The sequence below is a fragment of the Xenopus tropicalis genome, chromosome 1 (assembly GCF_000004195.4).
Source record: "Xenopus tropicalis strain Nigerian chromosome 1, UCB_Xtro_10.0, whole genome shotgun sequence".
NCBI classification, from domain to species: Eukaryota; Metazoa; Chordata; class Amphibia; order Anura; family Pipidae; genus Xenopus; species Xenopus tropicalis.
The window spans coordinates 158,058,018-158,083,548 of NC_030677.2; the positions used below are offsets into that span (position 1 = coordinate 158,058,018).

Sequence of the window (25,531 nt, forward strand, 5' to 3'; positions counted from 1 at the left end):
TAAATATTTGATTACCTTATTCACCACAAAACATCTCTAATTATAGGCCTACCCTTTTCCCCCTTGTCTTTTTTAAATGCTTCATTTAGAATTTTAGTCATAAACTGCTCCATAGCAGCACTGCGAATAGGCAACGGGTGCTCAAATTCCTGTGTGCACTGACCCCAAAGTTGTCTTCGGATCAGAGGACCTTCGGCAAATAAGCTTTTTATCAGCGTCTGTAGTTTAAATTTATGTTTCTATTCCATCGGACAGTTTGGGAGTAAGGTTGTGATCATAAATTTAAACTGCAATCAAATATTTATGTGTTACTGTTTTTTTAACCGATATTATATACACTATTCTTAAATCTTTAGTGCAGTGGTTATCATCCTTGGGAGCCACCAGAAATTTTAGAGCCCATCCATGTAGTACCAACATTTATAGCCAAAATGGTATGTGCTACAAAACAGATCAACTAGGATCAATTAGGTTAGGTAGGTTTTGCTAGGAAGACAGATCATGCAACTTCTGTGGGTACAGGAACTATTGGGGGCCAGTGGGACTTAGAATGATAAGCAGTTGAAATACATTTTAACGGAAAATGTCTTGTTCCCAAAGTTTAGGGGGCCCAATAACAGTCATTCCACTGCTGAACAATTCCTGTAGTTGATAGCTATATAATTAAAAAAAATCTCAATATAAATAGCTGATGTTACTTCATATTAGGTAATTTATATATCAAATAATAAATGCACTATTAATTTACCTTAAGTTCTTAAATTCACTGGTAGTCACTGAAGATTGCCCTAAGTATAAACCCTACACACCTGCTTGCCTCAGTCATGCTGCTCTGTGTTGTCATTGCTTGATACAAGTTGTATGCCACCATTAAGGCAAGAAGTTCTTACATAAGTTATGCAAGTTTATATGAAGATATGTCAGTTTGTGCTACCCATATGAACCCCTCCTAAATTGTTCTGATGCCCACATACTGGGTCAAATTCAATTTAATAGAAAAAACTTTTCACATAAAGACAATAAAAGTTTGAAAAATCTGGAGATGAATTAGGAGAAAAGTTTCTTCTAAAAAAAATTCATCTAACCCATTGTCTTATATACTTATTGTTTTCCTGGTATTTGTTCAAGGATGTTTTGCCTGCCTGAGTTCTAAATAATAGGCATGCTAGTATATTCTGCACCTGCCCTTTTGGCTCTGTTTCAAAATGTACGGTTGATACCAGCTTGTGCACTCTGCCTTCGATCACACTCACTTTAGAGCAGTAGAAGTTTACTACTAAATGAGTCAGATATGTCCACACTCTAGCACTCCTTATTTCTAACATCTCTAGGGTCCCATAGCATAGCAGCTATCTCTGGCAGATTATCTTTTTAGCGAATGAAAAAATAAGTGCTACTGGTTTAAAAAAAAAAGTATATCACAATACGCTTAAGCCAGCAATATTTGACACTTCTAACTAATAAGGAACTGACAAAAAACATACTGTTCTATAGTAATCAACAAAGCTTATTTCTGAACCATCTGATTTCTTAAATGTAGACTCTGGAGTAAAATCCCAGTTGATATCATCAATCCGGTAAGTCTTATTGTTGTACCTAAAAAAAAAAGGAGATTTTGTGACTACTCACCGTTAAATCCTTTTCTCTTAGGACGTCTGTGGGACACAGGGACCATGGGGTATAGTATCTACCAGCAGGAGGCAGGACACTAGAGAGGAAGAAGAGGAAGAAGCCCCTCCTCCCTGGTACTATACCCCCTTTCACTTCCTTAGTGAGCCAGTTTTGTCAAGCATATAACAGATTAACAGAATAACTGAATAACTTTAAACTTTAGCAGAATAACCCTTCCAGAAGGACCGCTTCCGGGGGGGGAAGCCCTGTGTCCCACAGACGTCCTAAGAGAAAAGGATTTAACGGTGAGTAGTCACAAAATCTCCTTTTCTCTTACAGGTGTCTGTGGGACACAGGGACCATGGGGACATACCAAAGCTGTCCCATTAAAAGAGGGTGGGAGAAGCGAATTCAGGCAACTGCAGCTTGCAGTACCTTTCTCCCGAAGTGGACGTCAGATGCCGCAAATACCTCAAATCTGTAAAATTTGGTAAAGGAATGAATGGATGACCATGTAGCAGCCCTGCAGACTTGTTCGGCTGAGGCCCTGTTCCTAAAGGCCCAGGAGGTGCTGATTCCCCGAGTAGAGTGAGCTCTGATGTGGAGAGGTGGCGACTTTCCCCTGGCAATGTATGCTCTGCGAATGGCTTCTCTAATCCAACGGGACAAGGTGGCCTTAGAGGCCGGGGAACCCTTCTGGGGGCCGGAGGGCAAGATGAAGAGGGACGAGGACTGACGAATGTCCTTAGTCCGGTTCAGATAGAATTTTAGCGCCCTGACCGGATCCAACGCATGTAAGGCCACTTCCCTGGGGGAAGATGGCTGAGGGCAAAAGGACGGGATGGTGATGTCCTGGTTGATGTGGAAGGAGGTACCAACCTTAGGAACGAAGGAGGGCACAGTTCTGAGCACTGCTCGATCGGAGTGGAAAACGAGGTAGGGCTGAAGGTGTGATAGGGCCGAGATCTCAGACACTCTGCGTGCCGAGGAAATAGCCAGCAGAAAAACAGTTTTCCAGGTGAGCCACATTAGGGGAATAGTGGCCAGGGGCTCGAAGGGCGGGCCCTGCAGGACGGTGAGGACCAGGTTGAGGTCCCAAGGGGGAATGGGGTCACGGAAGGGAGGGTGAAGCCTCAGGACTCCCTGAAGGAAGGTGGCTACGTCTGGTATGATGGCTAGGCGGCGTTGAAAAAGGACCGAAAGGGCCGATATCTGGGACTTAAGAGATCCCAGTGAGAGACCCTTGGAGAGCCCCGACTGCAGGAAGGACAACAGTCGGGGAAGGGAAAAGACCTGAAAGGGGTGACCCCCAACGTCACACCAGGCCTTGAAGGTCCTCCAGACACGGTGGTAGGTCTTGGAGGAGATAGGCCTCCGGGCAGCCACCATGGTGCGAATGACGTCTGGAGAGAACCCTTTGCGCTGAAGCACTAGGGTCTCAATAGCCAGGCCGTCAAACTCAGGAAGGTCGGGTCTGGGTGGCGAATGGGGCCCTGAGTCAGAAGGTCGGGATCCTGTGGGAGACGCCAGGGATCTGCCCTGCTGAGGATGACCAGATCGGAGAACCAGGCTCTTTTTGGCCAGAAGGGAGCCACTAGAATCACTGGCCCGGAACCGGCCTTGATCTTCCTGATGACTCTGGGTAGAAGAGGGAGAGGAGGGAAGATGTAGGGGAGGGGGAAGTCCCAGTCGGCCGTGAGGGCGTCCGCTGCTAAGGCTAGGGGATCTCTGCACCTGGCCATGAATTGGGGAACCTTCCTGTTCAGGCGGGAGGCCATGAGGTCCACGGTTGGGAGACCCCATCGTGCGACGATGCCCTGAAAGATTCTTGGGCTTAGGGCCCATTCTCCTGGGTCGAGTTGTTGACGGCTGAGGTAGTCGGCCTGCCAGTTGTCGAGGCCGGGGATGTAAACCGCTGTCAAACGGGACTCGTGGGTCTCGGCCCAGGTCAAGATAAGGCTGACCTCCTTGAGGGCCTGACGACTTCGAGTTCCGCCCTGGTGATTCAGATAGGCGACTGTAGTCGCGTTGTCGGATTGTACCTTGATGGCCTGGCCCTTTAGGAGATGCTGCCAATGTAGCAGCGCTAGGCGGACTGCCCTGATCTCCAGGATGTTGATGGGGAGAAGGGCTTCGGTTCTCGACCAGGTCCCCTGGGCCGAAAGGTGGTCCAGAACTGCTCCCCAGCCCGTGAGGCTGGCGTCCGTAGTCAGGAGGCGCCAGTGTGGTTCCAGAAGAGGGCGTCCCTTGGCCAGATGGGATGAGTTGAGCCACCATGTCAGGGAGGCCTGTGTCTTGGGAAGAATCCGGAACCGTTGGGACAGGCTGGAGCGGGTCCACTGATCCAGGATGTTCCACTGTAGGTCGCGCAGGTGAAACTGCGCGAAGGGCACGGCCTCTATGGAGGACACCATGGATCCTAGCACCTGCATCGCAAATCGGATGGAAGGAGATGGGGATTGGATCAACCGGCGCGTCAAGTCCTGGATTCTGGAGATCTTCTCCGGAGGAAGGAACACTCGCTGTTGTGCTGTATCGAAGATCATGCCCAGGAAGGGCATTCGACGGGAGGGAGTGAGTCGCGACTTCTCCAGGTTGATCTTCCAGCCCAGAGAGGTCAGGGTTGAAGTGACCAGATTAAGCTGAGATGTTGCTGTAGAGGGGGATGGCGCCTTGAGGAGGAGGTCGTCCAGGTAAGGGGTGAAGGAAACCCCCTGCGACCTGAGGGAGGCCGCCGCCGCCGCCATGATCTTGGTGAATATGCGAGGTGCTGAAGTGAGCCCGAATGGGAGAGCTGTGAACTGATAGTGGAGATTCTTGACGGCAAATCTTAAGTATCTCCAATGGGGAGGGAAAATGGGGACGTGAAGGTAGGCGTCCTTTATGTCCAAAGCCACTAGGTACTCGTTGTGGCCCATGGCAGCAATTACCGACCTGAGCGATTCCATCTTGAAACGGGAGAAGCGAAGGTGGGTATTGAGTTGCTTGAGGTCTAAGATTGGCCGAAAGGAACCGTCTCGTTTTGGAACATAGTTACATAGTTACATAGGGTTGAAAAAAGACCTGTGTCCATCAAGTTCAACCCATCCAAGTAAACCCAGCACACCTAACCCACACCTACCAATCTATACACTCACATACATAAACTATAAATACAACCACTAGTACTAACTGTAGATATTAGTATCACAATAGCCTTGGATATTCTGATTGATCAAGAACTCATCCAGGCCCCTCTTAAAGGCATTAACAGAATCTGCCATTACCACATCACTAGGAAGGGCATTCCATAACCTCACTGCCCTCACCGTGAAAAACCACCTACGCTGCTTCAAATGGAAACGAGAAAGAGGTTGGAGTAAAAACCCCGGAACCTCTCTCCCGGAGGGACTGGCGTGATCACTTCTTCGTCCAAAAGGCCTTGGACAATGGAGAGGAAGGCGGACTGTCTGAGAGAGTCCTGGGAGAGTCGGGACATGAAAAACCTGCTGGGTGGCGCGGAGAGAAACTCGAGGCGATAGCCTGAAGACACTACCCTGTGCACCCACGGGTCGGAAGTGAGTCGGAGCCAGGCCTTGTGAAAGAAACGAAGTCTGCCTCCTACGGGCGGCGGACTTACCCTGTGGGGGTAGTCATGCGGAAGGCTTGTCGGCAGGCTTGGCTTGGGGGCGCCTGCCCTGCCAGGAGTACCTGGAACGAGGCGGAAACTTAGGTTTTCCTGAGGGATTCTGGAATCTTTCTCCTGAGGCCGTAGAATCTCTGGAGGAGGTGAACTTGGAGCCCCTGGAACGAAAAAAGCGGCCCCTCCGAAAGGAAGGGCGATTTTTTGACTGTGGGAGGAATGTGCTCTTCCCTCCCGTAGCCTGGCTGATGATTTTGTCGAGCTCCGGCCCGAAAAGGAGTTTGCCTTTAAAGGGAAGAGTTGTGAGCGATTTCTTGGAGGACATATCGGCTGACCAAAGTTTGAGCCAAAGCGAGCGGCGAGCCGCTACCGCAAGAGCCGAAGTACGGCTGATGGCCTGAACAGAGTCTAGAGAGGCTTCGCAGAGAAATTCGTTAGCATCGCGAATCTTAGATGCTAAGAGGGAGAGTTCCTGTCTGGAGGCGCCGGAGGCGAGGCCCTCCATAAGGGAATCAGACCAGGTCTGGACGGCCCGGGAAACCCAGGCGGAGGCCAGAACCGGCCGGAGGCTCTCCCCTGCGGAAGAGAATGTGGCCCTGAGGAACCCCTCCATCTTCTTGTCCATTGGATCCTTAAAGGAGGAGGAGTCCGGGACGGGAAGGGCCGTGTTTTTGGATAGACGGGATACCGGGGCGTCCACCGACGGAGGAGTCGCCCATTTCTCCAGAGCATCCTGTGGAAATGGATAAGAGCGTTGAAAACGCCGAGAGGTCTGAAAACGTCTTTCAGGGTGGTCCCACTCTGACTGGATGATGGAATCCAGTTGGTCGTGGGAAGGAAAAACGGAAGAGGTCTTCTTCTGGCGCTTGAAAAGGGAGGAGGAAGCCTCTAGAGTAGATTCCGGAGTCTTGAGGTCAAGACAGGATATAACTGAGGAAATAAGGGAATCAATGGCCTCAGTCGAGGATTTAGCTATGTCGTCCGGCTCGTCCGGGCCGTCAGAGGAGATTTCTCCCTCACTTAGGGAATGATCTTCCCAAGTGGCTGAGGCATGCAGGGACTCAGAGTCACTGTAGTCTTCCAGACGGAGTGCTGCTTGCCGCTTGAGAGATCTGGAGGGTTGTGGATCCTCCCTATCCAGTCTGTCTAGTAGCTTATCGAGACAGGCCGCCAATTTGGGGATGCCTGAGGAGAGCTGAGCCGCCCAGAGGGGAGGGTCCTGGTTGGAAGAGGAGGCCTGCACCTGAGCATCCAGTGCCGGAGTGGAAGTAGGGTCCCCCCCTGCTATATCTGTGGAGGGGGGAGGAGGCACGACCGGAGCCTGGGAAGAAGTCTCAGCCGGAAGCTTGGAGCATGAGGAACAAAGAGGTTCCTTTCTGCCAGATGGGAGACGTTTGCAGCATCTGGCGCATGCTAGATATTTTACTTTTGAGGAGCTAGACGCCCCCCTGGAAAAGGGGCCTTCTGGAATGCCCTCTGCCATGACAGAAAAAACAACAGCAGTGCAGTTTCTAACAAACAATAGCAGGTATTAAGCAAAAAAGACAGAGGACTTTAATGCAATAGGCAATGCAATGGAGTAAGGATTTTCACTCTTTTTTTTTTTTTTTTTTTTTTTTTCAAAATAAACAAGTGCTCTTAAATATCAGAAGGGGAGAATGAGTATATAATCCCGGTTGAGAAATAACTCTCACAGTGCCCAACAAGTTTTTAATACAAAAAACATGTAAAGGTAGTCCTGTCACAAACACCCTCCCAGCCACAGTTCCAGCCCTGCTCTGCCCGTTCCTAATGTCCCCCTAGTAGTGCCCCTGCCTGCTAGAAATACCGTCCCTGTGTCCAGGAAGAAGAGGCTCCTGTGGGGAAGCGCTGAAGACCCGACCGATCAGGATGGAGAGCGGAGAGGAATGGCGCGAAACTCTGAGAGGCGCGAGTAGAAGGCGCGCACAAGATGGCGCCGAATGGTGACGTCACTGGAACGCATGGGCGCAATGGAACGCAAGGAGGAAAAAATGATGGTAGCGTTCAGGTAAGGGAAGCGCCGGCTACAGGAGCAGACAGGGCAGGCTGTAGAGGGAACTGAAGGCAGACAGGCGGGCTGGAGAGAGCGCTGGCTGGGAGCAGACAGGGACTAACCTGAGCACATGGAGGGGAGCACCGGACAGCTTCTGCACTGAAGGTATAGGCAGGAAACTCTGTGTGGCCCGCTCCATAGGAGTCTTATTGGCCCCGGTACTTGGGTCCCACGTAGGGGGAAGCCTGTGGAGGGAGCTCCGAAGAGGCCCTATAGGACAACCCCTGGTGCCAGAGTCTCTGGCCGTAGATTTCAGAGGGAGCTGTAGATCCTGTCTCCTGAGGACACTAGAAAAAACTGGCTCACTAAGGAAGTGAAAGGGGGTATAGTACCAGGGAGGAGGGGCTTCTTCCTCTTCTTCCTCTCTAGTGTCCTGCCTCCTGCTGGTAGATACTATACCCCATGGTCCCTGTGTCCCACAGACACCTGTAAGAGAAAAGGTATATACATTATATACAGTTTGAATTTTTAATCATTTTAAAAAATAATTCACTTTTTCTCTGTAATGAAACAATAGGGCTCCTTTACATTCACAAGTTCAATTTTAAACACAATTGCAATACTTTTGCAATAATCTTTACCCACAATGCAGCAATCTTTTTCAGAATTACAGTATCATTGCCACCACAAGAGGGTGATGCAAGTGTACTATTTCTAACATAACTGTATCTGATTTGTCAAACTTAAAGGGGTAGTTAACCTTTAAGTTAACTTTTAGCAACTTTTAAATTAGTCTTCTTTATTTTAGTTTTTAAATTATTTTACAAAAATGTAAATTATTATTTTACAAAAATTGAACCAATCGCAATATCTTAGAATATTACTCTCTACATCATACTAAGGGGCTGATTTACTAATCCACGAATCCGAATGGGAAAAAATCGGATTGGAAATGAACATTTTGCGGCTTTTTTGTATTTTTTGCAATTTTTTCGTCACCGTCGCGACTTTTTCGTAGCCGTTACGACTTTCGTGAATTGTCGCGACTTTTGCATAGCCATTATGACTTTCGTGAATTGTCGCGACTTTTGCATAGCCATTATGACTTTCGTGAATTGTTGCGACTTTTGCCGAGAATCACGGTTTGAATATTTTAACTTTGACAAATAAGTTAAATGGACATAAACAAATAAACACCAATGCAGAACTTAACTCTTTTACTGCCAAGCACGTATGGCATACGTGCTGGCAGTAAAAGGGCTTAAACGCCAACGACGTGTCTCATACGTCGTTGGCGTTTAAGCGCTGCCCTCTGCAGCGGCGGCATGTGCCGCCGCTGCAGAGGGCTTCTAACAATGACAGCCCCCCTGGGCAATGTGCCAGGGGGGCTGTCATCAGGGTCCTGCGAGCCGATCGCTCGCAGGACCCTCCAGGAAGCAGCAGATGCGATCGCATCGCATCTGCTGCTTCCTGCTTCCTCTCTCTCCCCCAGCGCCGGCCCAAATGAGGAAGGAGGCGATCGGTCTTCAGGAACAGGTAAGGACTTTTTTTTTTATTGCATTTACACACTTTTACACACTTATACACACATTTACATACATTTATACACACTTACATACATTTACACACACTTACAGCACACATTTTAGCATTTTTTTTATTTATTTTTTTTTTATTTTTTTTTTTCATTTTTCACACTTTTATACACTTATTTACACTCATATACACACTTACACACTATCACACAACTTTTACACATGTACACACATGTATACACAAACACTTTGGTTTTTTTTTGTTTTGCTTTTTTTTTTTTTTTTTTTTCATTTTACCACTTTGTTTTTATTTTCTTTTACCTAAAAACTGTTTATTTTGACAGCGTAACTATTGGATCAGATATTCTGGCCACTAATTACACTGTCATGTAACTTATTTTGTTGTTTCACTGATTTGCACAATTTTTGTGGTTTTATCACATTTTATCCCTATATAAGTGTTCCTGATCTGTTTTTAGCGTAGCTTTGCCAGGTGTAACTTTGGTGTACAAAAATAACTTTACCTATTTTGAATTCATCAGAATGTGTACTTTCCAAAAATATATGGTTTTCTGGGGGTCACTGCATAGTTGGGGGGGTTACTGCACATAATACACTGACAGGGGGCTCTGTGTGCAAAAGCTGAGCTGGCAGGCGAGAAATCCTTATGCGCTATTTTCATTTAGGGTTCAGTACATACTGCAGACTTTGGTATATCTATGCATATTGGGCATCAAACTGTTCAGTAGGCCTCTGGTGTTCCTATTTGGGGTGACTTGCCTTTGTACGCAAGAAATTGTGTGAGATAAATGCGACAAATTGCAACATTTTTAGGCAATTTTCTGAAATGTCATAAAAACCAATAACTTTAGGAAAGCTCTGCAGATTGGTACTTTGGTGTAGAAAGGACTCTTTACCCTTGTTGGATTTGTCAGAATGTGTACTTTCCAAAAATATATGGTTTTGTGGGGGATCTGTATAGTTAGGGGAAGTTTTGGCACATAATACACTGACAGGGGGCTCTGTGTGCAAAAGCTGAGCTGGCAGGCGAGAAATCCTTATGCGCTATTTTCATTTAGGGTTCAGTACATACCGCAGACTTTGGTATATCTATGCATATTGGGCATCAAACTGTTCAGTAGACCTCTGGTGTTCCTTTTTGGGGTGATTTGTCTTTATCTGATCTTTATCAAGAAATTGTGAGAGATAAATGCGGCAAATTGCAACATTTTTATTCGATTTTCGAAAATGTCATATAAATCTGCAAACTTAGGAAAGCTTTACAGCTTGGTACTTTGTAGCAATAAGAAATATTTACCCATTATAGATTCGGGGGGATGTGTATTTTCCAAAAATATATGGCTTTCTGGGGTGAATGTACTTTTTTTGTAGCATTATCCCACATAAAGGATGTAAATGTGTTGATTTTGCAGAAGCTGAAATGATAGATCATATGGGGGTATGTTCCCATTGGGGCCCCTACATGCCACATACTTAGGTAAACCTATACATATTGGGCATCAAACTGTTCAGTGGACCCCTGGCGTTCAAATTTAGGGTGTTTTATCTTGGTACCTAACACTATGTGGGAGATAAGATGCTGCAAAGTGGAAGCTTTGAGGGGATTTTTGGAAATGTCATCAAAATTGCTAACTTTAGAAAAGCTGTGCGGCTTGGTACTTTGGAGTAGAAAGACATGGGTACCCATTTTAGATTCGGGGGAATGTGTACTTTCCAAAAATATATGACTTTCTGGGGTGAGCGTACTTTTTTGTAGCTTTATCCCACATATAATGATGTAAATGTGTTGATTTTGCATGAGCTGAAATGATAGAAATGACAGTATACATGGGGGTATGTTCACATTGGGGCCCCTACATGCCACATACTTAGGTAAACCTATACATATTGGGCATCAAACTGTTCAGTGGACCCCTGGCGTTCAAATTCAGGGTGTTTTATCTTGGTACCTAATGCTATGTGGGAGATAAGATGCTTCAAAATGGAAGCTTTGAGGGGATTTTTGGAAATGTCATCAAAATTGCTAACTTTAGAAAAGCTGTGCGGCTTGGTACTTTGGAGTAGAAAGACATGGGTACCCATTTTAGATTCGGGGGAATGTGTACTTTCCAAAAATATATGGCTTTCTGGGGTGAGCGTACTTTTTTGTAGCTTTATCTCACATATAATGATGTAAATGTGTTGATTTTGCAGGAGCTGAAATGACAGAAATGACAGTATATATGGGGGTATGTTCACATTCGGGCCCCTACATTCCACATACTTGGGTAAACCTATACATATTGGGCATCAAACTGTTCAGTGGACCCCTGGTGTTCAAATTCAGGGTGTTTTATCTTGGTACCTAATGCTATGTGGGAGATAAGATGCTGCAAAGTGGAAGCTTTGAGGGGATTTTTGGAAATGTCATCAAAATTGCTAACTTTAGAAAAGCTGTGCGGCTTGGTACTTTGGAGTAGAAAGACATGGGTACCCATTTTAGATTCGGGGGAATGTGTACTTTCCAAAAATATATGGCTTTCTGGGGTGAGCGTACTTTTTTGTAGCTTTATCTCACATATAATGATGTAAATGTGTTGATTTTGCAGGAGCTGAAATGACAGAAATGACAGTATATATGGGGGTATGTTCACATTCGGGCCCCTACATGCCACATACTTGGGTAAACCTATACATATTGGGCATCAAACTGTTCAGTGGACCCCTGGTGTTCAAATTCAGGGTGTTTTATCTTGGTACCTAATGCTATGTGGGAGATAAGATGCTTCAAAGTGGAAGCTTTGAGGGGATTTTTGGAAATGTCATCAAAATTGCTAACTTTAGAAAAGCTGTGCGGCTTGGTACTTTGGAGTAGAAAGACATGGGTACCCATTTTAGATTCGGGGGAATGTGTACTTTCCAAAAATATATGACTTTCTGGGGTGAGCGTACTTTTTTGTAGCTTTATCCCACATATAATGATGTAAATGTGTTGATTTTGCAGGAGCTGAAATGACAGAAATGACAGTTCATATGGGGGTATGTTCACATTGGGGCCCCTACATGCCACATACTTAGGTAAACCTATACATATTGGGCATCAAACTGTTCAGTGGACCCCTGGCGTTCAAATTCAGGGTGTTTTATCTTGGTACCTAATGCTATGTGGGAGATAAGATGCTTCAAAGTGGAAGCTTTGAGGGGATTTTTGGAAATGTCATCAAAATTGCTAATTTTAGAAAAGCTGTGCGGCTTGGTACTTTGGAGTAGAAAGACATAGGTACCCATTTTAGATTCGGGGGAATGTGTACTTTCCAAAAATATATGACTTTCTGGGGTGAGCATACTTTTTACTAGCTTTATCCCACATATAATGATGTAAATGTGTTGATTTTGCAGAAGCTGAAATGACAGAAATGACAGTATATATGGGGGTATGTTCACATTCGGGCCCCTACATGCCACATACTTGGGTAAACCTATACATATTGGGCATCAAACTGTTCAGTGGACCCCTGGCGTTCAAATTCAGGGTGTTTTATCTTGGTACCTAATGCTATGTGGGAGATAAGATGCTTCAAAATGGAAGCTTTGAGGGGATTTTTGGAAATGTCATCAAAATTGCTAACTTTAGAAAAGCTGTGCGGCTTGGTACTTTGGAGTAGAAAGACATGGGTACCCATTTTAGATTCGGGGGAATGTGTACTTTCCAAAAATATATGACTTTCTGGGGTGAGCGTACTTTTTTGTAGCTTTATCCCACATATAATAATGTAAATGTGTTGATTTTGCAGGAGCTGAAATGACAGAAATGACAGTTCATATGGGGGTATGTTCACATTGGGGCCCCTACATGCCACATACTTAGGTAAACCTATACATATTGGGCATCAAACTGTTCAGTGGACCCCTGGCGTTCAAATTCAGGGTGTTTTATCTTGGTACCTAATGCTATGTGGGAGATAAGATGCTTCAAAGTGGAAGCTTTGAGGGGATTTTTGGAAATGTCATCAAAATTGCTAACTTTAGAAAAGCTGTGCGGCTTGGTACTTTGGAGTAGAAAGACATGGGTACCCATTTTAGATTCGGGGGAATGTGTACTTTCCAAAAATATATGACTTTCTGGGGTGAGCGTACTTTTTACTAGCTTCATCCCACATATAATGATGTAAATGTGTTGATTTTGCAGAAGCTGAAATGACAGAAATGACAGTTCATATGGGGTATGTTCACATTGGGGCCCCTACATGCCACATACTTAGGTAAACCTATACATATTGGGCATCAAACTGTTCAGTGGACCCCAGGCATTCATATTTAGGGTGTTTTATTTGGTTACTTTATGACCTGTAGGAGATAAGATACTATAGACTAGAAGCTTTGAAGCGATTTTTAAAAAAAATCACAAATTTTGATAAAAACCAATAACTTTAGGAAAGCATTGCGACTTGATAGTTTGGAGTAGACAGACAGTTGTGCCTATTCTGTATTCCCCAGAATCTGTTCTTTCCAAAAATGTACAATTTTCTGGGATAAACCTTCTGTTAGTGGAATTTTGGCCTTGAAATCCAAAGTATGCAGTTTTTTTGGAGCAGTGCTTTGGGAATTTGGTAGGGTACTGCTGGGAGTTTTTGACCTATACAAGTGAGAAATCTCCATAAAACTATATATATTTGGTATTGGCACGTTCAGGAGACATGGGACTTTCCAAATCAGTTGTATATTCGTGCATAAAATAATTTTTGTTTCTAGTATGTGTGATTATATTATGGAAAATTTGATTTTTTTTGCATTTTTAGACATTTAGAAGCCTATATCTTGTTACAGAATTGGAATTACACAAAAATTCTACCATATTTTGAAAGCTTAGGTTGTTCTGAAAAAAACGATATATTGTTTTCCTTGGTAAACTAAAAGTCCCCCCGAGGAAAGGCCCCTAAAGTGAAACAGTGCAAAATGTTCAAAAACTGTCTGGCAATACAAGTTCCGCTTTGACCAAAATGGCTGGCAGTAAAAGGGTTAAAATGCAATGAAATGGCTAAAAGTGCAATAAAATCACTAAGAAATGCACCAAAATCACAAACAATAACACACAAAAGGTATAACACAGTGCGGTTAGCAAATACGTTATTTGCAATGGCAATAAAATAATTCTTTCAGCCAAAAAACCCACAATGCTATAAAAAAAGCCACAAAATTGTGTGTACACCTGGCAAATTGTGTGTTGTGTGTGTGAGTGCTGTGAATGTGTAAAAGCCCTCTGATACACATACATGCATTTTTGGGGTAAGTGTAAATTTTAGTGTGCATTATTGTACTGTGTGCTTGTGTATGTGGCACTACCCTGTGGACAAGCAAGCTGGAAATCCAGAGGAGCAGGCTGAAGGAACGCAGAAACTGGAGGAGGCCATCTTTTGTTTTGATCAAGCTAGTGGTTGCGCTGGGAGAAAGTGCAGGCAACAGCAGGCCTGTACTTTGCACGTGCCTGCTGTTGCCTAGGAGCACCTGGGCGATTGCACCCAAGGCCCACTCGATCCCCCACTCTGCTTGCTGCATGGGGGCTGGGAAATAAGCGGGAGCAAAGGAGCGGCTTTAAAAGGCAAATACTTTCTTCATATTACTTAGGCTAAGTATATTAACTTTATATGAATTGAAGATATGACCGGTGATCATGTTAAAATGGAATTCAGATGTATTTACAATATTTTACCTAATGCACATTTGGTCTTCTATTTGAAATTCTTGTTTTGTTTTCTGTAAAGGAAAAAATCTTACTTTGTAAGAACAATTTGTCCAATCAGGTCTTTGCTGCAGATATCATGGAATTTATGTGACTCCACTTTTTGGTTCACATTGTACATGTAATCCAGAACTGTTTCGCTTCTTAAAACTTTGTGGCTCACATCTATGCTTAACATTATGTTGTTTTCATATTGCAGAATTGAAGTGGAAAACCCTGGATATATAGTAAGGCTAAAAAGAAAAAAATATTTACAGATTTAGTAATGGTTACATATGAAGATAAGAACAAAAACAATTTGAAAATACTAAAATAGTTTTTTTCGTACACATTAGTTCACACACTTACATACTCATAACAAGGCATAAAATATCATTGGAATTACTGTACTTTCCTTCTTTCATTTTAATAATAAATCCAATAGGTCCAAACAAAGATTAATAAGAAATTTCTGGCAAAACTTGTGGTTCTGGATGTACACAAGGGAGTGGGACCTTCCTGATGCGCACCAAGTCAGCACACCCCATTCAGAGGTTCGGCCTCCCACGCTCTCTTCGCTGGTGAAAAAACAGGGGAATTCTCAGCCCACCTTCAGTTACCGCGAACCATGCAACGGTGCTGCCCAAACGAGGTGGTTCCTGTGTCCCCAATGACGTAAGCAAAATGGATTCCTATGACAGAATCCCTTTAAAGCACCTTATTTTGAACAATGGTCTGATACAGAACTACAAACGCACTCTGCCTTGTATCCCCACTACAAATGTGGTGATCACTAATATTACCTTTTCATGTAATACATATTTTCTCTAATAAACTTACACACTTACCTGACTTAAACATATGCATTTGTCAAAACACCCCTAGGGAAATAGATGATTAATGACCATAAAAAGATTTCATTTGCTACCACACAACAGCATTTATTTCAACGTAATAAAACACTCCACTTTCCCAACAATCGTTCCAACTGAACATAACTAGACAACAGCAAGAACCTATCAGAGCACACATGGAGCTAAAGTGAACACTCAGTAAGTTTCCCAATGATTTTAAACTGCAGAGCAGAGAATGTGTGGAATGTTACACTGCTTTTGAAATTAATGTAATAAGAAAAAATGCTTCAAACAACTTACCCATGTGAACTAATTTCTATCTGATCATTAGGATTGTAGTAATTACGTCCAATCTGCTTCATATTCATCATCTTCAGAAGTCTAGGTTTAAGGGAAAAATCATATATTTTTATATTTAAGACATAATACATAAAAAAAGAAAGACCAACAGTGGAGTTCACAGACCCCATCTTCTGTATCTTAGGATCAGTTTGCTGACAGAGCTTGCAGGTGCCTGTGTAGAAAAATAGCAAACAGCACCTTTTTGTCTCCATTAGAAAAGCCTTTATTTAATATACATGGCTTTTGGCTAAAGCAACGTTTCAGGCCTACATCTGGCCTTTTCTCAAGCTTCCTGGACTAACTGCAACTGCACATGTCTGCAAACTCTTTGTCAGGAAATAATCCAGAAGATGGCTCCAGTGAACTATGTTGTACTACTCTGAATCTATGTCAGGTTTACAAATTTGGATGTTTTTCTATGTAATAAACTCAGCAAGAGGGATACTAAATGAGGGCAGAGCATGGAGGTTTTTGTTTATGGGAGTTTAGTTCTCCTTTAAGAAAAAAAAATCTGTAGCACAGTATTATTAGTTTGTACATGTCTACTCTTGTGGCTCTCCAAGAAACAGGAACTCTCCAACTCAACTGAATAAACAATGATCTAAAAACACAAGAAAAATGTAACAAAGACAATAAAACTCTGGTTAGTGTGATATTGTTTACAAATATTACAGTGTATAAAACCCTCTATACGATGTAAACCATGGGTGCACTTAAAAAAATAGCAGGGTTCATTTAGCTTAAATAGTCCTATTGTGCCAATATTTTTGTGTATTTTGGACCAGGCTCTTTGTGGCCAAAAGGGAGCCATCATGATCACCTGTAGGTTGGACTGTAAGATCTTTTTGAGCACCCTTGAAAGGATGGGGAGTGAGAAAACATGTAGGCTAGATTGAACCACCAGGCCGCCATTATGTTGACCCCTTCTGCTAATGGGTCTCGGTAGCAGGCAAAGTTCTGTAGTACCTTGCGGTTGTGCCTAGGTTCAAGGTGGTTGATCTGTGGCTTGTGCCAATGGAGAACTAGTTCCTTAAAAACTTTGTGGTGGAGCTCCAATTTCCCCCTGATGGCGGAAGTCTGCCTCTTTGTTGAAAAACCCTGAAATGTGGATGGCCGACAAGCAAATATAGGCCTCCAGGAGACCTCCTCCAATGCTTAGTATCTCGGCCTGATGATTCATGTAGACCATGGCCATAACGTTATTGTACTGTACTCGCACTACATAAGAGTTCAGGAGTGCTGACCTGCGAAGTATCACTCTCAGCTCTAAAACACTGATTGGCAGTTGGGGTTCCCCTGAGGACCAAGTTCCCTGTGCTTTTCTGCTTTCTCGGGTCCGGGGGAGAGACACTCCTGAAGGTAGGTCTTGGTAGGGTGGAGATGCCTCTGCAAAAAGGGGACTGCTTTTATGACTGATACCATAGTACCCTCATGGTGTGACATGAGGCATGTGCCTGTTGCCAGTTTAATGTGTTTGTACTGGGGCAGAACACTCTTTGTGCCTATCTGTAGAACTTCAGGCAAAGAAAGAACATCCAGTGAGTTGGTTGGTTCAACTGAACTGCTGTTGTTTCAAGCTGACCGCCTGAGTTAAATTCATTTGGGCTCATTGAGATTCCTTGAGTCTCAGTGCTGCCGCAGTTAGTGCCATTATTTTCATGAATACTCAGATAGCAGAGGATAGGCCAAACGATAGTGCCACAACTGGATATGGTCACTGAGAAAGGCAAACCTAAGGTACTGGTGGTGAGCTGGCCAAATTGTTACCTGCAACACCAGGAGCTAGTTCGGTTCTATCTACTGAAGAACCAAATACAGTGTCTTCATCTTGAACCACAGATCTAATCTAAGAGACTGGTTCAAAACCTTTTTTTTTTAAGAAATAAAAAACTGAAATGTGCTAGAGGAGCAATTCTTTGACTGGGAAAGGGACATGCTTTTCCCACCTGTGGCCTGGAAAATCTTTTTTCAGTGAATGTGAGTTTTATTGATGATTCGTTTGAGCCAAGAGGGGCCCAGGCTTTGATCTGGCCAGTGTCGAGCATGGCCTCTCATAAGTATGCATATGTTTATGAAAAACCACTCTAAAGTACAGAGAGAAGAATTTCACCTCAATTGATCCACTGACCCATGCGGAGGCCAGGGAAGGTTGCAGCAATGATCCAGACACGGAGAACACCTCCAACACTTCAATATTTTTAAAGACAGTCACATGTTACAAGCAGAGTACTAGTCTTGAACAATCGTGAGACTGATGCATCAACTATTGAGGGGATGCTCCATTTGTCAATAAGTTTCTTTGGAAATGAGTAGGATTTTGAAAACTTGTGTTGCGAGTAGCTGGGAACTTCCTTTCAACTGGACGCTTGTTATAATTAATTGGTAGACTGATGCATCCACTACTGTGGTGGTACTCCATTATGGGTAAGATTTTCAAAGCTTGCGTTGCAAGTAGCCGGAAACTTTATTTCAACTAAAAGCTGGTCATAATTAATTGGGAGACTGACGTATCCACTACTGCGGTGGTGCTCCATTTGTCCATCAATGGGTATTTACTCAGAAAACTTATGTTGCTAATAGCCAGGAACTTCCTTTCCAGGGAGTTCCATTCAGCTAGAAGCTGGTCACGGGGCAGAAAATATGCTAAAGATTTGCACATCATGTGATCTTTTGCATCATCCTCTTCATTACCTGATTCTGAGGCAGAGGAACATAGTTGGCAAAGATAGGATGTCAGTATATTTAGGGGCATCATTCAATGTAGACATGACTTTCCCAACTTCCGGGAACAGAGAATCCTGTTTTCGGTGGGGCTCTCTGGAAAACTATGGGTCCAACCTCATGTGGACAGTCTATTTCAAAAACTGATGGCAGAGAGGAAGTACTAGGGATAAATCTGGAGTTGTCTTGGCATGCCATCTTTTTTTTTTTTAAATCAAATGTCCTGACTTTTGGTGGATGGAGGTTTAACCCATAGTTCTCCTGTGTCCCCCAGAGACTAGAAAAAAACAATACAAAACTAAAAGTTTTTTAAATATCTATTTTAAAAAGATATATCTTTGTTTCTACTCTATATTACAGAGTAATAATTAATTGTCTCTAAGGCTAATGCCACACTTGCTGTTTATTTATGCAGGCAGAGAAATTGGGTCATTAGCTTCAATGTAAAAAATTTACAACACAGAAGGATAAATGTATCACTTAAAAAAATAGTATAGCCCCTATTTTGACATTAGTTCAATGGGACTGTGCTAAACAGACTTGTTGCCAGCTGTTTTATTTAGGAAATACCTACATTTTTTTTTATTTCTTGCACTAAACAGGCAAAACTTTAAAATGAAACATAAGTCAAATTCTATTCCTTGGCCCAATAAGCATAGACAATCAAATCAGCAGTCCACCAAAAAGCCTCTGTATAATGAGCTGCTTTGCCATTATTTTTTAAGCTGTGTTATTTCTGCATTTTATTTACAAATGATGAAACTCTGATTTGAAAAACCATTAGTTTCATCAGATCTAATGAAAAGATACTTAGGTCACAAATCATTACGAAAAAAAATACACACAATACAAAAATGTTTCCTTTGGCTGTTATTTAATATAGCTTTTGCTAATTTTGACCTAACAGTTGGAAAATTATGAATTGTATAGTTTGAAATAAAAAAAAAAATAACACTCTAAATAATATCTAGTATAAATAAATTTAAAGCAACTGGACTTGTTTGGTAATCATTGAAGACGTTTCACTACTCATCCGAGCAGCTTCTTCAGTTCAACTGAACTCTAAATAATATTACACTCGGAAATGTCAAGTTTTCTTTTCTGTTTACTAGCTTTATTAAATTTCCCTAATTAAATGCTACCCCTCCTATAGATGATATTATTTAACTTCATTAGTTTTTGGTAAGATGGTCATAATGACAAAAAAAAAAAATCTTTATTTCTTCTTACAAATGTTAGTGAATAAACCATTACACTTTTAAACCAAGATGGTCCAGGATCTAGGTGAATATTTTAATGTCTGCTTCTGGTTAATCTCAATATTTACCATATCTCATTGGTGAATATACCTACAGGTATAGGACCCGTTATCCAGAATGCTCCGGACCAAGGCTATTCCAGATAAGGGGTCTTTCCGTAATTTGGATCTACTGAAAAACCAATAAAACATGAATTAAATCCAATAGGATTGCTTTGCATCCAATAATTATCTCTTAGTTGGATCAAATACAAGGTACAGTTTTATTTTTACAGAGAAAAAGGAAATAAATTTTAAATATCTGAATTACTTGATTAAAATGAAGTCTATGGGAGACAGGCTTTCCGTAATTCGGAGCTTTCTGGATAATGGGTCCGACACCTGTACTACGTCAAATAATATGAATTATGCATACAAGTATACATGTTTGCTAGCATTATGTTTATACCTTTTTTTAATACCTCGTTTTGTTTTTCTAGAGGAACTTATAGGGGTGGTTCATCTATAAGTTAACTTTTAGTATGTTACAGAATGGCCAAGTCTAAGCAACTTTTCAGTTGGTCTTATTTATTTTTTTTTTTATAGTTTTTAATTATTTGCCTTCTTCTGACACATTCCAAATTTCAATTGAGGGTCCCTGACCCCAGTAGCCAAAAACACGAATTGTCTGAGGCGACAATTTTATTGTTATTTTTACTTTTTATTACAATTTTTCTATTCAGGTCCTCTCCTATTCATATATAACAACTCCCTGGTTGTTAAGGTAATTTAAACCCCAGCAACCAGAAAACTACTTAAATTCTAAAATGGAGAGTTGCTGAACAAAAAGTTATATAATTAAAGAACCACAAATAAAAAAAAATGAAGACCAGTTGCAAATTGCCTTAGAATAATACTATCTACATCATAGTAAAAGTTAAGTCAAAGTTGAACAACCCCTTTAACAGCGTAATTTTGAAAATCAACAATGGGATTAACAAAAATTTTAAAACATTTATTATAAAAAAAAAAAAAAAAACCTTCGAAAAATGATGTTGTAGAACTGGAAGCACGTTGGTGAAGTAGGTGGTAACTCGTTTGTTAAAGTAATAGTGATCTTCACTGTCTCACCATTGCGGGTTTGACTAAAAACCTCATTAACCTAATTTAAAGACAAAAACGAAGACATTTCAATTACTTGATATAACAGGAAAAATAACTATAAACAAATAGCAAATAATTACCTTATCAAGTCTTTTAGGTAAAAATAACATTGTTCCATCAAAAGCACGTGCTTTTCCAATAAGTTCCTCATGCTGAAAGAGTAAAGCACAGCGCAATCCCCTAGATTCCATCTGTGGGGCATAGTCAATATGATATTGGAATAATACCCACTGAGGTCTAGAGATAAGTTTTATATGGTTTGTACTTAGCTGAATTATGCTTCCAGAAGAACCTAAAATAAAAAAGTAGAATTTAGTTTCCTACAAAATACCAATAAAGCATTAGCCATTCAGTTAAAATAATTTTCAGATTTTTAAAGAAATGTGTCTGTATCCCTTTAAAAAGCTTCCTGGAACCATTTACATCAGTGCTCCAGTATTTACTTTACTGCAGCCCTGGTACTGCTGTTGCAGCACCTGTGGCTGTAGAGGAGTCAAACAGATGAAGTGTAGTGATGTAGGAGTTAAAGGAGAAAAACAAGAATGTGCCAGTGCAAGAAATTTCCTCAAAACCCTACTAGTTCCACCCATCTGTTGCACTCTGTAGGATAAAAAACAACCAGCAGCTAGGCCGACCTGAGAGGGAGCCTAGAGATCCGAAAACCTGAAAGTAGAAAAATCCTATAAAATATACCACTCATCTGTAATGTTACATAATACCATCCAAAAATCTAAACTGGGATGTTCCATAATAAATAAAAAAAGATAGCAACAACAAAAATGTTGTTAAAACAAGACAATACAAGACACCAAGACCACAAGATAAATACATCAAAAACGTTTTTCTATTAGATGATTAAAAATCCCTTCCTCTGTATCAATAGCCTTAGGGGTTTACTAACCCACGAATCCGAATTGGAAAAATTCCGATTGGAAAACGAACATTTTGTGACTTTTTCGTATTTTTTGCGATTTTTTTAGTCGCCGTTACTTTTCGTAAATTGTCGCGACTTTTTCGTAACCATTACGACTTGCGCGAATTGTCGCGACTTTTTCGTAGCCGTTACGATTTGCTCGTATCTTATCGCGACTTTTTCGTATTGAGCGCTCGTAACCGGCGGGCAAAACTTTCAGACTTTGCATGATTTTGGAAGCCTCCCATAGGACTCAATGGGCTTCAACCTGGCCCAAGAAAAGTCACGATACTGAAGCTTGAATGAATCCAAAACTTTCGTACTCGGCGCAAAGGCTATGAAAAAGTCGTGACAATTCGCGCAAGTCGTAACGCTACGAAAAAGTCGCGACATTTTGCGAAACAGTCGTAATGGCTACGAAAAAGTTGCGACAATTTACGAAAAAATCGCAAAATACCGATCATTATTAAAAAAAACGTATTCACACGCCTTCGGACCGTTCATGGATTAGTAAATCAGCCCCTTAGTCTCTGTCGATCCCCATTGGGAACTAAGGCAAAACGACACTAAAGGGCCCATTCATTAAAGCGCAAATTTTCACTACTAGAAAGCACGATTTGAAAAATTTGGTGTAACCACAATAATTTCTGATGTGCGAAAATTGCGCAAACATTCTTTTCTTGCTCATACGAAAATATTGGTTGCGATCCGAAAGTCACAAAATTTTCGTATCGGAACGATCGTAAACAACGCAAAAACCTTTCTGTCTTTGAAACAAAATGTATGATGTTGGAAGCAATCCATAGGACTCAATGGCACTCTACAGACCCAACCTGGCGAAAAGATAGTCACGATACCAAGGCTTGAATGAATTAAGAAATTTTCATAGTCGTTGCGAAAAAGGAGATTTTGTGATACTAACCGTTAAGTCCTTTTCTCTCAGGAGGTCTGTGGGACACAGGGACCTTGGGTATAGCTCTTTTGGGCAGGGCCCTCTTCACCTCTTGTATCGGTTATTGATTGCTTTATATGTTACTCTGTATGTCCAATGTATGTAACCCACTTATTGTACAGCGCTGCGGAATATGTTGGCGCTTTATAAATGAATGTTAATGTAATGTAATGTAATAGCATCCACCAGCAAGAGCAGGACACTAGAACAGGAAGAAGAGGAAGCCAGCCCCTCCTCCCTGCTGCTATACCCCCTTGCATCTCCTGCTATCAACAAGATAACTAGGAACTGTAACTATGTACGTTAGGCAGAGAAATCCAGGATGGACGCTTCCAGGGTCCCACAGATCTCCTGAGAGAAAAGGATTTAACAGTGAGTATCACAAAATCTCCTTTTCTCTTGCAGGTGTCTGTGGGACACAGGGACCTTGGGGACATACCAAAGCTGTCCCGCTGACCATTAGGGTGGGTGGAAGCGGTCAGCCGTTAGCGTAACAGACTTCAGCCTGAAGTACCCTCCTTCCAAAATGAGCGTCAGAAGCTGCAAATACCTCAAAGCTGTAGAATTTTGTGAAGTGATGGTAGTGATGACCAGGTTGCAGCTTTGCTGTTCTGCTGAGGCTTTGTTCCTGAAGGCCCAGGAGGTGCCTATGCCCCTGGTGGAGTGGGCTCGGATGCGCAGAGGTGGCGATTTCCCTCTTGCAATGTAGGCCCTGCAAATTGCGTCTTTGATCCATCATGAAACAGTGGTCTTGGAAGCAGGGGACCCTCTTTGGGGGCCCTTGTGTAGAACAAGTAAGGAGTTGGTAGCACGAAAGTCCTTGGTGCAGTGCAGATAAAGCGTGAGGGCCCTGACCAGGTCGAGAAAGTGCAGTGCCACTTCCTTTGGAGACGTTGGATGAGGGCAAAAGGAGGGTATGGTGATGTCTTGGTTAATGTGGAAGGCTGATATCACCTGTGGGGTGAAGGAAGGGATCATTCTCAGTACCGCACGGTCTTCGTGGAAAATGAGGTAAGGCAATTGGCAGGAGAGAACTGAGCTCGGAAACTCTGCGGGCCGATGCGATGGCTAGGAGAAAAACGGTCTTCTTCTGTGTTACCCAGGCTATGGGAATGGTAGCCACAGGGTTGGCACCAATCTTGGTAGATTCTCCAGACTCGGTGGTAGGTTCTGGCTGACACCGGTCTTCTGGCCACTATCATGGTCTGGATGACCTCTGTGGAGAACCCTTTGCGGTGGAGGATTAGCGACTCAAATTCAAAAGCGTCAAATTCAGGAATGCTGGATTGGGGTGTCAAATCAGACCTTGTGTGAAAAGGTCGGAAGTAGAGGAAGACGCCATGGATGGTCTCTGCTGAGAGACAGCAGGTCGGTGAACTATGCCCTCTTGGGCCAGTGAGGAGCTATCAAAATTAGTTGACAGTCTTCTCTGAAATACCTTGGGATTTAGGGCCCATTCCCCTGGGTCGAGTTGCTGTTTGCTCAGATAATCGGCTTGCCAGTTTTCGAGGCCGGGGATGTACACTGCTGAGAGCTGTACCTCCCTTGACTCTGCCCAGGATAGGATTAGACTGACCTCCTTCAGGGCCTGTCGGCTCTTCGTGCCGACAGTTGGTTGAGGTAGGCTACGGTGGTGATGTTGTCCGACTGAATCTTGACAGCCCAGTCCCTGAGCTGGGTCTGCCAATGCAGCAAGGCTAGGCATACTGCTCTGATCTCCTGTGGAACAGATGGCGGAACTCTTGGGGAGCGCAGAGCCGCAGGAGGAAGGCACCCTGTTGGGAGGGGAGAGGAGGGAGAGCTACTGAAGGACAGGAAGGCAAACAGCAACAGACTCTGACTGGTACCTGGTAAGGCATCTGGGCAGCTTCTGCCCCCATGTAGGGGAGGCAGGGATTCTGCTGTGGTTCGCTTCAGGGAAGGCTTAGTGGCCACATTGCCTTTTGTCCCACGTAGGGGGGAGCCTTGTCAGGATACCTCCTCGTGGAGGTCCAAAGGTCAGCCCCTGGTGCCAGACTTGGCCTGGCCGCTGTAATCCTTCAAGGTCTGAAGAAATCCGGGAGGAAGAAAAAGGGACACTAGAAAAGAAAATTGATGTTAGCAGGAAGTGCAAGGGGGTATAACAGCAGGGAGGAGGGGCTGGCTTCCTCTTCTTCCTATTCTAGTGTCCTGCTCCTGCTGGTGGATGCTATACCCAAGGTCCCTGTGTCCCACAGACACCTGCAAGAGAAAGTACGATTTTTCGTGGAATAACGAACAAAAATTATCGTGGCTATTACAAAATGTTCTTTAAGTTCAAAAAAATATGAATTTTTCTCAATCGTAGTCAATCGTGCTTTAATGAATGTGCCCCTAGGTCTTTTATGGCAAAAATATATACTGCCAATGTATGTGTACAGTCTGATCCTTTTCCAAACGCCTGCTGCAAATCTCCAACCACCTCGAAAGAATTCAAAAGGCAAAGGAGGTATACAAAGTAACTATCACTGCTCACCCTTTGTTCAGTAAATCAATGTGTATCAATTTGTATCCTTCTGAACACTCCCTTCTTTCTTTATATCACTTTGTTGTACCTCAAAAGAATACGCATATAACAGTGTGTACCATTTACCTCAAGCTTCCGATACTAGACAGGTACTCACCGTGTAATGCACCACATGCATGCTCATCTCAGAGGTAACGCTGCTCTTTTTTTTGTGTCTCCTTCATCGCGAACTGCTGTCTCCATCTCACTGATTCCTCCCAACACCATAGAGACATCTCCTCCTAGCCCAACTCCAAAACCGGAAGTCAATTGTTTGCCTGTACAGAAGGAAGGCTAGGAGGAGATGTCGATCGTCACATAGT

The 25,531-nt window shown here is 43.0% G+C and overlaps 1 protein-coding gene across 2 annotated transcripts in view; it reads right to left on the reverse strand.

The window, feature by feature from the left end:
* piwil1 (piwi-like RNA-mediated gene silencing 1) overlaps positions 1–25,531 on the reverse strand; it is a 68,168-nt gene that overhangs the window by 31,502 nt on the left and 11,135 nt on the right. For both annotated transcript variants that reach the window (XM_018090379.2, XM_002940181.4), the window contains exons 5-9: positions 20,900–21,111; positions 20,696–20,817; positions 15,656–15,736; positions 14,558–14,755; positions 1,485–1,596 (exon numbers count right to left, since the gene is read on the reverse strand). In XM_018090379.2, the coding sequence (XP_017945868.1) occupies positions 1,485–1,596; positions 14,558–14,755; positions 15,656–15,736; positions 20,696–20,817; positions 20,900–21,111 (725 nt within the window). The remainder of the gene's footprint in view (positions 1–1,484; positions 1,597–14,557; positions 14,756–15,655; positions 15,737–20,695; positions 20,818–20,899; positions 21,112–25,531) is intronic.